The 13,270-nt window shown below is 40.1% G+C and overlaps 1 protein-coding gene across 1 annotated transcript in view; it reads right to left on the reverse strand.

Moving 5' to 3' along the window:
- NBAS (NBAS subunit of NRZ tethering complex) overlaps positions 1-13,270 on the reverse strand; it is a 352,849-nt gene that overhangs the window by 157,047 nt on the left and 182,532 nt on the right. The window contains 3 exon segments of the mRNA XM_066234551.1: positions 1,391-1,503; positions 4,650-4,879; positions 8,873-8,975. Of these exon segments, the coding sequence (XP_066090648.1) occupies positions 1,391-1,503; positions 4,650-4,879; positions 8,873-8,975 (446 nt within the window).

Consider the following 13,270-nt stretch of genomic DNA (forward strand, 5'->3'; position numbering starts at 1 on the left):
ATTAAGGACATTTGAGAATAAACTGAAAATGCTTTTTAATAACTGATTAATTTTAAGAAGCTCTGAGCCCAAAAATTACACAAACGGTATAACTAAATAAAATTTTCTAGCGATTCAACAATCACCTTAAATATACTTGTTTAAGATGCATCAGGATATTTACAATTGTGTACAAATTATTTTCAAACAATGATATTCATGGTAATAGTAATAGTAATAGTACCTTTTCAAGTCTAATGAATTTGTCTGACAAGCAGAAGAACTTTATTTTTTGGAAATCCAGAATGGAAACCCACGTGAAAACACAAGAAGATCTCTACTGGCATTCCTTCCCTGAGATATCTGCTATGATCCATGACTCAACACACTACAGACGAACAGAGACACCAAAAACCTAAAGCAGGGCATCACTGTCCGACAGTACTGGTAATGAGAAAGGAAGGGAGGGAGGGAGGGAGGGAGGGAGGGAGGGAGGGAGGGAGGGAGGGAGGGAGGGAAAGAAAAGAAAAGCAAAAAGAAAAGAAAGGATAAGAAAAGAAAAAGAAAGAAAAGGAAAGGAAAAGAAAAATTTTGTTGAAAATTTACCAAAACCCAGAGAGATGAAGGAATTCAACTAGACCTCCCCTCCATCAATTCCAAACATTTGCACAGTTAAGAATCAGAATAAGAGATTCCCCGAAGCCAGCCAAGCATATAGCTAGTAACCAAGAGAGCAGCTTCCTCTAGGGACTGAGGTTCAGCGAGTGAAGCTTCAGAAACTCTCCCTCCCACCTTCCAGGGGAGGGTCAGGACACTGGGACACGCACGCTACATTCACAGCACAAAGCAGACAATGACACGTAACTTGTCTAGGCTGGTATTTCCCAGACATGTACATTTAGGTAAAAGATGTTGAGCGATGTTAAGATATTGCTAATAATTTAACTATAAACAGGAACTTCCTGTCATTCCCCAACAATATCAACTTACTTAAAGAATATTCTGCAGTAACCATAAAAAGAAATAAAAAAAGAAAGTAATGTTTATTGTTACTTCTAAATCTAGGCAACTGAAACAAAATACAGAATTAAATTGTGTACCAAAACTGACGTAAATCTGAAATTCTCATTCCAAATCCCCAATTTCTATTTGTTTTTATCCAATAGCCTCACTTCTGATACTAACATTATTTCTTTCAGTGTCATAACTGTGACCTTAAAGAAAAACAACACTGTGATAAAATGTTGGCTTTTTTTCTTTTGGGTTTCCATTTAAATTTCATTTGAAAAATGGGCAGGATCTACAGCCACTGGGTTAGATAACGAGGTACTCTGTAGTTTAAAAACCAAAAGGAACAGGAGGAAACGAACGCAAAGTGAGTGACCAGAGGAACACTAAGCAGGTAGCTGACCTTGCAAAGGCAGGATCTTGACCCCAAATTCTTCAAGGCTTCCGAGGGCCTGGATAAGGTCGAGCTCCTCTTGAATGGCAGGGGGTCCATCTGTTATTAGCTGTAAGCAGCACCTAAAAGAAATATGAGACATATTTGAAAAGCAGTAACATATGTTTGGCTAAGTTGCCTTTCTATATTGAACAACATGAGATCTAACACATATTCATCAAAAACCGACTACTTCCCAAGTCTTCTGTAGATGCTTTCTGTTATCTTTCTTAATCCTCAGGACAAGCCTAGGAGATAGGAAAATATCTGCTTGTCGAGGAAGCCAAAACGGAGGCTTAAGAGGTGAAATGATTTGCGCAGTTACATGATAGCCACGGCGTCAAGGCAGAAAGCAAGTGACAGAAAGGATAAAAGTCCAGGGGACGCAGATCATTTCCACCATTCTTCCAGCACAAACAGAAACGTATGCCTAGATTCAGCGACAATTTTGTCTCCCCCAGATCAGAAAAGAATAACCGAACCAACTGCCTAGGACATTTTTTCTGATCAAAAAGGAAGAAGCAGTCGGTAATGTGGAACTGCAATCAACACGGGAGAAAATGGTTTGTAATCTAAGAATCTGCGATATAGCTTTTACACATTTTAAACATCATCTTAAAAATTCAGACAGTGGGCCTGACCTGTGGTGGTGCAGTGGATAAAGTGTCGACCTGGAAATGCTGAGGTCGCTGGTTCGAAACCCTGGGCTTGCCTGGTCAAGGCATATATGGGAGTTGATGCTTCCAGCTCCTCCCCCTGTCTCTCTCTCCTCTCTCTCTGTCTCTCTCTCTCCCTCTCTCTCTCCTCTCTAAAATGAATAAATAAAATAAAATAAAATTTTTTTTAAATTAAAAAAAAATACATTAAAAATTCAGACAGTGTACTTAGTATTTGAATGAATGAGTAAAGTTATTTTCTGAAAGCTGCATGGAGAACAACATTGGAACATGACTAGAAAGGCAGTTAGAGACCAGGCCATGAAGAGCTACTGAACGCCAAAGTCATGAGCCATCAGGGGACAATCTCTCAGCCCCAGGATGTAGCTGTATGATTGAGTGATAGATGTAGACCTCTCTTGCTCTTGCAAACCTGTAGGGTTTAAATTAGCTGAGGATGAACATACACTGTTGATTCCCATATAAAGCTATATAATCTCTGTAGTAGGTACAATTCTACAATTCTAACTGCACTTTTCTTTGAAACCAGGAATTCCACTTTGAGAAATTTGTACAGCTACGCTCATGCATGCCCAGACATAATTATGAATGTTCACTACCTCACTGCTTTTAAAATAAAAAAAGTCTATACTTAAATCAGGAACTAATTAAATGAATTCTATAAATAAAGTCAAGCAATGGAATATTGGACAACCATAAAAAAAGAACAAAACAAACATATATTCATATGGAAAAATCTTCACTGTAGATTGTAAATGAAAAACATAAAATACAGAAAAGTATGTAAAAGTAGTAAGGACTTATTTGTGATTTAAGGAAAAAGAGGGCAATGTTAAATACTTTAAAATAGCTGAAGGATAAAGTCAGGGAAACAAGAATGAGGAGAGAGACATGGTAAATAATAATTTAATCAATAAGAATGCATGGGCTATTTTCTATATTTAACACAATGTTAACATTTAAATATATCCGGGCTCAGAGGACTCAGTCAGTTTAGTGCCACCTTATATACATATCGCATCATTTTAAAATTGAGGTGTCTCCTTGTGGCAGAAAAGGGGATGGAATAAAGGGAAATACAGGAGGGATAGTTTTTAAAATGATCTCTGAGAACACATGCTTAATGATGTAGGTCCACAGCTCCTAGTTTCATAGTCTAGTTGATATTTTCACGTTCTGAAATGGAATCCCTTGAGATAGTAGGAAAACATTTTCTAACTAAACAATTTTTTCAAGTTCAAGAACATGACGTGGAAAAACATGATTCTCTCTGCGGTATGACATCACTGAAAAAGAAAGTTACCTAAGTTACCTGTAAGTTTTGCTCAAGTTGAAACAACTAGTGATTTGGCTGTTGGGGTTAGGGGGGATAAATAGCTTCCACAATCATTACATCAAAAGAAATTCCAGGCCCTGGCCAGCTGGCTCAGCGGTAGAGCGACAGCCCAGCATGTGGAAACCCTGGGTTCAATTCCTGGTCAGGGCACACAAGGAGAAGCGCCCATCAGCTTCTTTACCCTTCCCCCTCTCCTTTTTTTCTATCTCTTTCTTCCTCTCCTGCAGCCAAGGCTCCACTGGAGCAAAGCTGACCCGGGCGCTGAGGATGGCTCCATGGCCTCCACCTCAGGCACTAGAATGGCTCCATCGGAGATGGGGCGGCACCCCAGATGGGCAGAGCATCACCCCCTGGTGGGCATGCCTGGTGGATTCAGGTCAGGCACATGCAGGAGTCTGTCTGCCTCCCCGCTTCTAACTTCGGAAAAATACCCCCCAAAAAAGAAATTCCAAATGGGCCTAAAATTTCAATGTAAAAATAAAACCATCAAAGAACTAAGAAACAACATTAGAACTATCTTAATGGTCTTGGAAATTGAATGCCTTCCAAAGGATGATGCAAAAAACCAAAACCATAAGAGAAAAGAATAACAATATTTTTCTTTAATTCTAATAGCAATTTAAAAGATAAATTATATATAATAAAAACTGGACAACACAGTTAAAATATTTAAGACAGGCAAGAAAGGCATAGGGCAAATGTGCCTCCTGCTAAAAACACTCCTAAGACTGAACAGAAAACAGATGAACTTCGGCGAACCCTCCGGGACAGCAGGCTAAGCGGGAGCTAAATTCACAACCCAGGAATTCCCACGGAAAGGGAGTCCTGAGCTTTGTCCTCCAGTCAGGTCTATTGTCCCTAAACAGAGCGGAAGCCGTGACGGACACAGACATCACCTCAACATTCTGGAAACTGCCAGAACCGAATTCTAAAGCTATCACATGAGTCTCTTCCACCAGAAGAGGAGGACCGCCTGACAGATATCAGCAAAAATGACTATGGGAAGCACACTGGGAAGAAAGGGGGCATGAGAAAACTGATGAATATTTATAACATATTTAAGTTTTCTTTCTCTATTCAGTAATAAATAACTGTGCCCTGTACCGCACTGTCAGATTATACGTGTGATAACATATTTTGTAAAGTCAAGAATAAAACCAACAACAGTCTGTGTATTCTGATGCCCCCGCCCTCTCGTGGAAGAACAGCCTTCTACCTGGCCAGATCCATGCAGCTGTCCGTGAGGCTGGTAGAGGAATTGAAGTATTCCCTGCTGGCAGCCAAAACCAAGTCAATACTTTTCTGGTAGGAGACCCTGTACAGGGCTTTCCCTCTCTGGGTTGCGCTGGCGGGGAGGTGGGCGGGGCCAGCGCGGCAGTGCATCATCTGCCCAGCCAGGCGGATGTTTTCAAGGCCACTGGAACATAGAAGGCTTTCTGCAAAGATCTGGGGAAAACAAGGCACTGGAATAAGTGCTTTTAACAGGAGGATTAGATTCTTAATCAAATGAGAGCTCTGATTTCCAAATTAAATAAATTAAAAATACACCCACCATGGAGGTAGCAGTTGCACAACGTTGTGAACGTACTGAATGACAGCGAAGCACGCTTTCAAATGGTTAATTTCATGTTATGTAAATTTCACCTCAATAAAATAAGTCCCTCTTTTAACATTAAACACAATATTTTGTGTTACAATGAATATTTAAGTAAAATGCCTAAAGTTCATTTCTCATTAAAAATAGGATCTATCAGACATACTAACTGTCCTACACTCAACAGGATCACTCTGTTTAATTTATAACCACTTCAATTCTTTAAAATGATATTTTAATATTACACATATAATTCAGGACTGCTTAAAGCATCTGAATTCAGTTTTACAAACTAAAATATCCAAGCTGCACATGTCAGACTTACACCTAGCCATTAAAATAACAATATACCATATAACACTAAGTTTTTTCTTTCAATCTGCAAATTTAAAACCATTTAAATAAAACAAAAGCCACTGATGGAAAGTATTCATACAAATATCATTGTGTTCTACTAAGTAACAAATAGCATCAATTAACATAAGTTTTTTTCTATAATTAATATTATTTACTTACTCCAGAAAAGTTTTAAACAAAAAGAACCTTTTAAACAAATCTACACCAATAATACCAATATATAATTAGAACAAGAACTTCCCTAAAAATGCTCTTCCCAAGAACACCACTGTTGAATAAAGAGAGCCCAAAAATAGAAAAAATTGAAAAAAGATAGTAAAACTATCTGATTTTTATGTTTCTAGGCTTCTGGGAAGGTATCTTTAGATAGGACTTCAATGAAATTACTGGTAAGAATAAAATTATTAATATCTATGAAAGATCTGCTATAAAATACAAATTGTGACAGAAAGTATATTATCAATATATTATCAATGAGCAACCCTAGTTACTTCATCTTACAAGTGAAAATGACTTTCTCTAACTGACCCAAATGACTTAGATGTAACAGTTTCTCTGTTCCTTTGTTTTATTCAAGTAAGCCATAAGGAGTCAATGCCCAATACTGAAAAACAGAATTCACTCACTCTAAATTTTAAAAGGTTGTGCTAAAATGAAGAATATAACTTTTAGCTCTATAATCTGCAAAAGTTTCAAACTGTACCATTGGAACTTTCAAATTATTTTCCAAGGACAGCAAAATCTATATAATAGCCAAAAGTCAGTAAGACAATACAGCATAATAAAAAGGTACCAAACAATATTTAACAATGAATGGTTGCCAAATCTTTCCTTAAATTTAATCTATTTTCTTTATTTTGAAATTAAATTTAATGGAGTTACACTGATCAGTAGAGCACATAGGTTTCAGGTGAACATCTCTATAGCATTTGAACTGTTGACTGTGTTGTGTACCCATTACCCAGGGTCATGTCATTTTCCATCACCTATATTTGTCCCTCCTTAAGCCCCCTGCCCTGCCCCCTTCCCCAGGTAACCATTTCACTTTTATCTATGTCCTCCATTCTCAGGTTTATCCAACCTATGTACGATATATATTTGTCCCTCTCTTTATTACCTTCTTCTAGAACCATTTCAAAACTGTTAAAACTTTTCTTTAAATGTTTTCTCCAAGGGGAAAAACTAATGGTCAAAGGTCATTGAAATATCAAAGCATAATAAAAATATATTAAAATATAACAAAAAGAATTTAGTATGTCAAGTTGTTTATGACAGATTACACAGAAGCTATTTCAAGTGTAATATACTTATAACCAAATTTTCAATCAGAATCAGAAACAGGAAAATATCAAAATAATGCCACTCCAAATTTAAAACATTGCTTCAGACATACTAACAACAGCTAGGTTTTGGATCCGTGTGCATAGAGAGTTTTGCCCCTGAAACTGGATTTCAAATTTTACATTAGATGCAGAAGAGGAAGTTACTGGCAGTCATAGTGGTCAAGACTGTAACCACAAATATAAACATTATACTTAGTCAAGCATTTAGAAGCCTGAAGCTCAACTATAAAACCATTCATTTCTCAACAATCTACATCCTCTTTTGTTAAAATCATCTTGAATTAAAATAGTAACCTCTTTCATAAAACGGTCTCATTTTTATAACTCTCATTCTATCAATGGGTCATGCTTTTGCAGAACACAGTGACACAAGAAATATTCTATATTTTGTATCTGGCTTATTTAACAGAAAAATCCAATTGAGAACCATCTTTTAGACTTAAAATTAAAAACAGGTTATTTAGATAATTTTTCTATATAAACTTATGAGAAATTTGGTGGTAAAATACATATCTCCCAAAATAATGAGTAAATCCCCCTTAGTTGTCCTCCTGGTCCATCAACAACCAATCCTTAAGTATCCTCTATGTCCCAGGAGGTATAAATGCACTGGTGAACATGAGGATGAACAAGATGTGATAACCAAATGGAAGAGACCTCACAGAAACAAGGAACTAACCACACTGGAGAGGAAGACAAGTTATACAAAAGAACAAAGAAACACATCATAGAGAGTGTAATTAGTGAGCTGAGCCCTGAAAATTATCAGCAATTTTCAAATAAAAAAAGAGAAATAAATATAAATACATCGGGCAAAGGGAACAAGGTAGGCAGGCACAGAAACACAGAGCAGCACGTGCATGGGGGCATTCATGAGATCTGGGTACCCAGTGACCTGGTGGGGGATCAGAGGTGACAGGGAAGGGGGGGAGGAGGAAGGAATGTTGCAACTTTCTCTGCCATGTTGCGTAGTGTGGATACTCCCCAAAAGTAGAAAACATGGGTACGTAAAGACACACGCACCCGTGTTCATCACAGCATTGTTCACAGAGGCCAAGACATGGAAACAATTACAGTGTTCCTCAATAGAGGACTCGATAAAAAAGATGTGGTACATACAGACAACAGAATACTACTCAGCCACAGAAATGATGACATAGTGACATTTATGACAACATGGATGGACCCCAAGAACATTGTACTGACTGAAATAAGTAAATCAGAAAAAGCTAAAAACTGTATGATTTCACACATACGTGAGATATAAAACTGAGACTCGTGGACATAATTAAGAGTGCACTGGTTACCAGAGGGAGGGGGATATGGGGGAGGGGTACAGAGGGAGGGGGTGGTGAAGGTAAGGGTATAAAGAGGGACAAATATAAGGTGACGGAAAATGATCTGACTTTGGGTGATGGGTACACAACATAATCAACAGTTTAAATGCTATAGAAATTTTTATCTGAAACCTATGTACTCTTACTGATCCATGTCACCCTGTTAAATGTAATTTTCTACATAAAATTTTAATAAATAAAGAAGTGTAGATACTCTCTGATAATTGATTATGGAATGAGCAGCAAATTTTAAGAAGGGGAAAGTCATGAAAAGGTCTGTTTTAGAAGAAGAGCCTGAGTCTGTAACTTTAAAGAGAGAAGCAGGGACAAGCTAGAGGATTACTGCAATTTAAGAGAGGTGGGTTCAAAACCCTGGGCTTGCCTGGTCAAGGCACATAGGGGAGTTGATGCTTCCTGCTCCTCCCCCCTTCTCTCTCTCTCTTCTCTCTCTCTCTCTTTCCCTCTCTCTCTCCTTTCTAAAATGAATAAAAAAATAAATTAAAAAAAAAGAGAGGTGAATACAGGACAGATTTTACACACTTTTCTCAGGCACATTAAGTAAGTTTTAGTAACCAAAACTGTGGAAGTGAGAGGAGTCAAGTATGATTCAGTTTCCTAGCTGAGGATTATTAACCTACTAACTACATGGTGTGCAATGAACAAAGAGAAGACAAGAAGTTAGACGGGAGAGTATACTAAACTAGCAGCTGTCATTCAATAGCACTTACGATCAAGTTCCTGTGCATCACCTTTGTTTTCATAAATGATCTATAATGACCACAATGTCTACATCAAGAGGAAAAATTACCTCATAGCAAGCATCGGGCTCTAGACACGTGTAAACATTCTGCTGCATAGTCAGCATGTCCTGTAGCAACATTCGCCAATAAGACTCACTGACAGGAGGCTGCCTGCGGGAAAAGGAAGAGGAAAAGAATTATAATAATCCATGAACTCTCTCCAACTGGCCAAAACTTAAGAAAAAAATAAATACTGGTACCACCATTCTCTATGCCACACTAGCTCCTGAATCATCAACAGAAATCTACTTCATCTGAGTTTCCAGGAATAAACTTGGGATAGAGACAGAGGGGACATAGGGCAGCTCTGCATCAGACCTCGAGATGCTGCCAAAGCGGTCCGTCGTCGGCCACCTAGAACAAAACTGGGGTGGCGTTCAACGGTGGTGGTAAGAGTAAGCGGGGAGTTCCCGGGTGCAACCCAGCACGGTAAGATCCAGCAGCCATGGTCTAGCAAAACAAGCTCTGGATACAGGAGAGTCAGCCTCAAGTCCCATCTTCTTTACTCTGCCGTCTTCGGCAGGGCATCTGCTTAACCTCCACTGCATGGGCAGGGCCACAGGCCACCCCCGGTCACATGGCATCGTCTGGAGGCTGGGACCCCAGCTCAGCAGCAGGGAGACCTCGCTGCAGTCCACAGAGCACCTGACCACAGAGCGCTGCAGAGCTACCTTCTTCCAGGTGACGGCCCGGGGCAAGAAGACAGAGCCTCATAGGGCAGTGCTCCCCAACCTTTTTGGGGCCACGGATCGGTTTAATGACAGAAAATATTTTCATGACCGGCCTTTAGGGTGGGATGGATAAATGTATCACGTGACCGAGATAAGCGTCAAGAGTGAGTCTTAGACGGATGTAACAGAGGGAATCTGGTCATTTTTAAAAAATAAAACATCGTTCAGACTTAAATATAAATAAAATGGAAATAATGTAAGTTATTTATTCTTTCTCTGCGGACTAGTACCAAATGGACCGGTATGGGTCCGCAGCCCAGGGGTTGGGGACCACTGTCATAGGGGAGTTGCAGGAATTACCTTTCTGGCTTAGGAAGAGGCTTCATGCTCCACAACGGCCAATCTCTGTTGTAACAATTCCATCGGCAGAGTTACATGGTCCCCTCAAGATATGCCAGTGACCACACTCAGGAAAGCCCAAAGTCCAAGGCCCCAATCATATAGGTGCTCTAGCTCATTTACAATTCCTCCCGGAGGCAGGCTACCCGCAGGGATCCGCCTTCCACAGCAGCAAGACCTGACCAAACTAGCTGGTCAAACACCATTTCACGGGGTGCCCAGGGTGACTGAGTTAGGGTTAACAGTTAGGTTCTCCTGCCAATGGGGAAAGGGCCCGGTGGGCAACTTCACCCACAGTCACATATTAGCTGCACAATTGTGAGCAGGTCATTTACTATTCCTGAATTTCAGTTTTCTCACCTAAACCCCGTCTCAGGAGTGACAAGGGGTGGAGGCAATCATCTTGGATGAAACTCAGGCATGGAACAAGATGTCCCTACATATCACAAAAATAAAGTCCACTACCTGTATGGACTTAAATATGTTCCTTAATTTGTCTAATCTTCAGATTCTCTTTTTCTATAACGTGAGGGTTAACTAAAATGAAAATGTATGAGAAGGCACTGCCCCCATTTTTCTGGCACAAAATAATATTCGATAAATGTGAATGAATGGAATATGAAAGTTACCAAAATCTTGGTTTCTTTTTTTATAGCCATATACATGATTACTATTATCTAGTGGGAAGAAGACTCGCTTTAATCCTCTCTGCCTCTTTGTTGAATACCTATGAGCTTGAAATCATCACTTAATTTACTTTCTAATCTTGAAATTCTACATAAACATGAATTTCATTGTTTGGAAAGGGCACATTTTGTTTTGTGTTGTGTTGTGTTAAGTCAAACACCAAACAAATGTTTCTTTTTCATGCATCTTTTTCTTCTTTATGCATTAAAAACATAGCAAACAAACCGTTTCTGCATAATAGCATTGCTGTGGGGGGAAATGTAGATTCAGGAGCATTCCTGTGAGAATTCTAGTCTTCAGGAATTTTTCACGTAAAACTATTAATAAGCATATGCCTCATTTGCTTATAGCATTTTATAGTTTTTTACACAAAATAAACAATTACTTCCATTCCACATGCAATAAAGCAGAAAAGGACTTTCTATTTGCAGCATACAAATATACAAAACTGATAGATTCGCAAGTCCTCCAGGATAATCCCTGAAATGTTTCCATCAGTCAGAGCCTGGTATGTGAACCCTTTGCGTGGGCTGGAAAAAACAAGAGGGCTCTCTTTCAGATTTGGGTTGCAGAAACGTGGCAAAATGTTTGATGAGCTGAGCATCCTCCTTGCACCTGCCTGAAAGAATCAGGCCTAGGCACTGTCTGGTGGAATTCAAGTTCTCATGGCCCAGCTGTTCCCCTGGAAGCCATCAACACCAGGACAGATGGTACTATTGTTTTCTAACACATGGCTACCCATAAGTACAGGTTCTAATTAAAATAAATTATAGGACATTATTTACAAAGAATTTTCAGAATACATTCAGTAAATAAGAAACAAGAGTGAAACTTGAAGGCACTATACAAGAGGTTTGCAAATTGCCAGAGAGATCTCTGAATGCAAACATTATGTATCAGTTACAACGTTGTGATAAAAGCACATTTTCCAGAGATAGTAGTACACTCAAGATGGTAAAACTTCATTTGTAACAGATTTGAAGAAATCTGCCACCATTTAGAATAGTCTATATAGGTGCAGAAGGCAAGACTACTATTGTGGCGTATGTGAAATAATTAATGTTCAAGTTGACTACTTGGAGAAAAGAAGCCATTCTCTTACACATTTGCAGGAAGTACAAAGGCAGGAGTAGAATTAACTTCAGGACTTCACAAATATTTGGGGGACTCAATGTAAGATGCTAGATAACCTAGCAGCAACAACAAAGCTGTTTTATAGAAGAGTAGGTTCTAGAGTCAGCATGATCAGGAATATTGTCCACTTATTTATAGTTGGACAATTAAGTATTTTTTTTTTCATCTTAAGATGTAAATTTCCAAAACCTTCTAATCTACTCACTTAATAATTTTAGAGAGAGGGCCATTGCTATGTAAGATCCCATATTAGATGTCTGGTAAATATAACACTTGCCCTGGAAAACTTTATGACCTCAAGGGAATATATGATACGTATCATGTCAATCATTATAGTACACTGCAGGGGGCTGGGGGAGAGGCAACTACAAAAACAGGAACTTCTAAGGAAGGAGAGTGCCCTAAACAAGCCAATTCTGATTCCATTTCATAAGCAACCTTCCATTGTTAACTGAGGCTCTTACTGCAGGAGTCACCTGGGAGGGGAGGTTTACTCATCCACCAATTCACCATCTCATGGCCATTGCTGCTGGAGCACAAGTACAGTGGGCATTCATTCCCTTATAACCATGCACAAATAACCCACACCTGGTAGCCTGGTTCTCTCCAATCAGACCTTGACAGAAAGGCCCGATCTATATGTTGCCTATAAGAAACTTACTTCAGAGATGACGTCAGCGTAATGGCGCGGTAGGAAGCGATACTCTCGCGCTTCTACCGATAAATCTCCCCCAAAACTCAACAACATCTTCAACCAGAAACAGAAAAATCTATCCTTGGAGACTCCAGATGTTTCACAATACACCCGAAGGTATGGTCGAGCGAAAAATTGGCTAAATATATAATCAAACCCCGAAGGAAATAGGGAGTAAGAAATACTCCGCTTTCCTCACTAACCTTAACAGGGCGGCTTTCACTGGGAACTGAGAATATAGAAACTGAGGCGGGCAAAGGGGGTGAATAGATCCAAGCCGCGGCACAAACAGCCAAACTAGGCTATGGCACGGAGATCCAAGCCGAGGAAAAACTGTGCCTGCGGCTACCCAGTCAATACAAGCTAAGACTTGCGCCAAACCCAGACAAAGAAAGACAAGTGAGGCAGCCATTTTCCCCAATCCCCTGGTCGGCGCGCACAGATAGTGGGCAAGAGATTCCTTCCAAAGGCCCGGGAGTGGGCGCCCGGGTTATCCCACAGAAAGGCAGAGTCACAGGCCTTTGTGTGGGCCGAAAGCGGAATCTCCGGGCCACCCCAGCACCCTGAGGGAGCCGCGCACGGGGAGGGAGCGAGAGCCAATTCCAACGCTGCAACTTTTCCGTGCGGGAGGGGTTTCACTCAGAGGGTGAGGCGGCCGGCCTGATATCCTGGTCGGCGCGCACGGAGAGAGGGCAAGAGATTCCTTCCAGCACCTCAGGAGTGGGAGCCCGTGTTATCCCACAGAGGGGCAGAGTCAGGGGCCTTTGTGTGGGCCAAAAGCGGAATCTTGAGCCGCGCACGGGGAGGGAGCGAGAGCCAAT

The sequence above is a fragment of the Saccopteryx bilineata genome, chromosome 6 (assembly GCF_036850765.1).
Source record: "Saccopteryx bilineata isolate mSacBil1 chromosome 6, mSacBil1_pri_phased_curated, whole genome shotgun sequence".
In the NCBI taxonomy this organism is placed as follows: Eukaryota; Metazoa; Chordata; class Mammalia; order Chiroptera; family Emballonuridae; genus Saccopteryx; species Saccopteryx bilineata.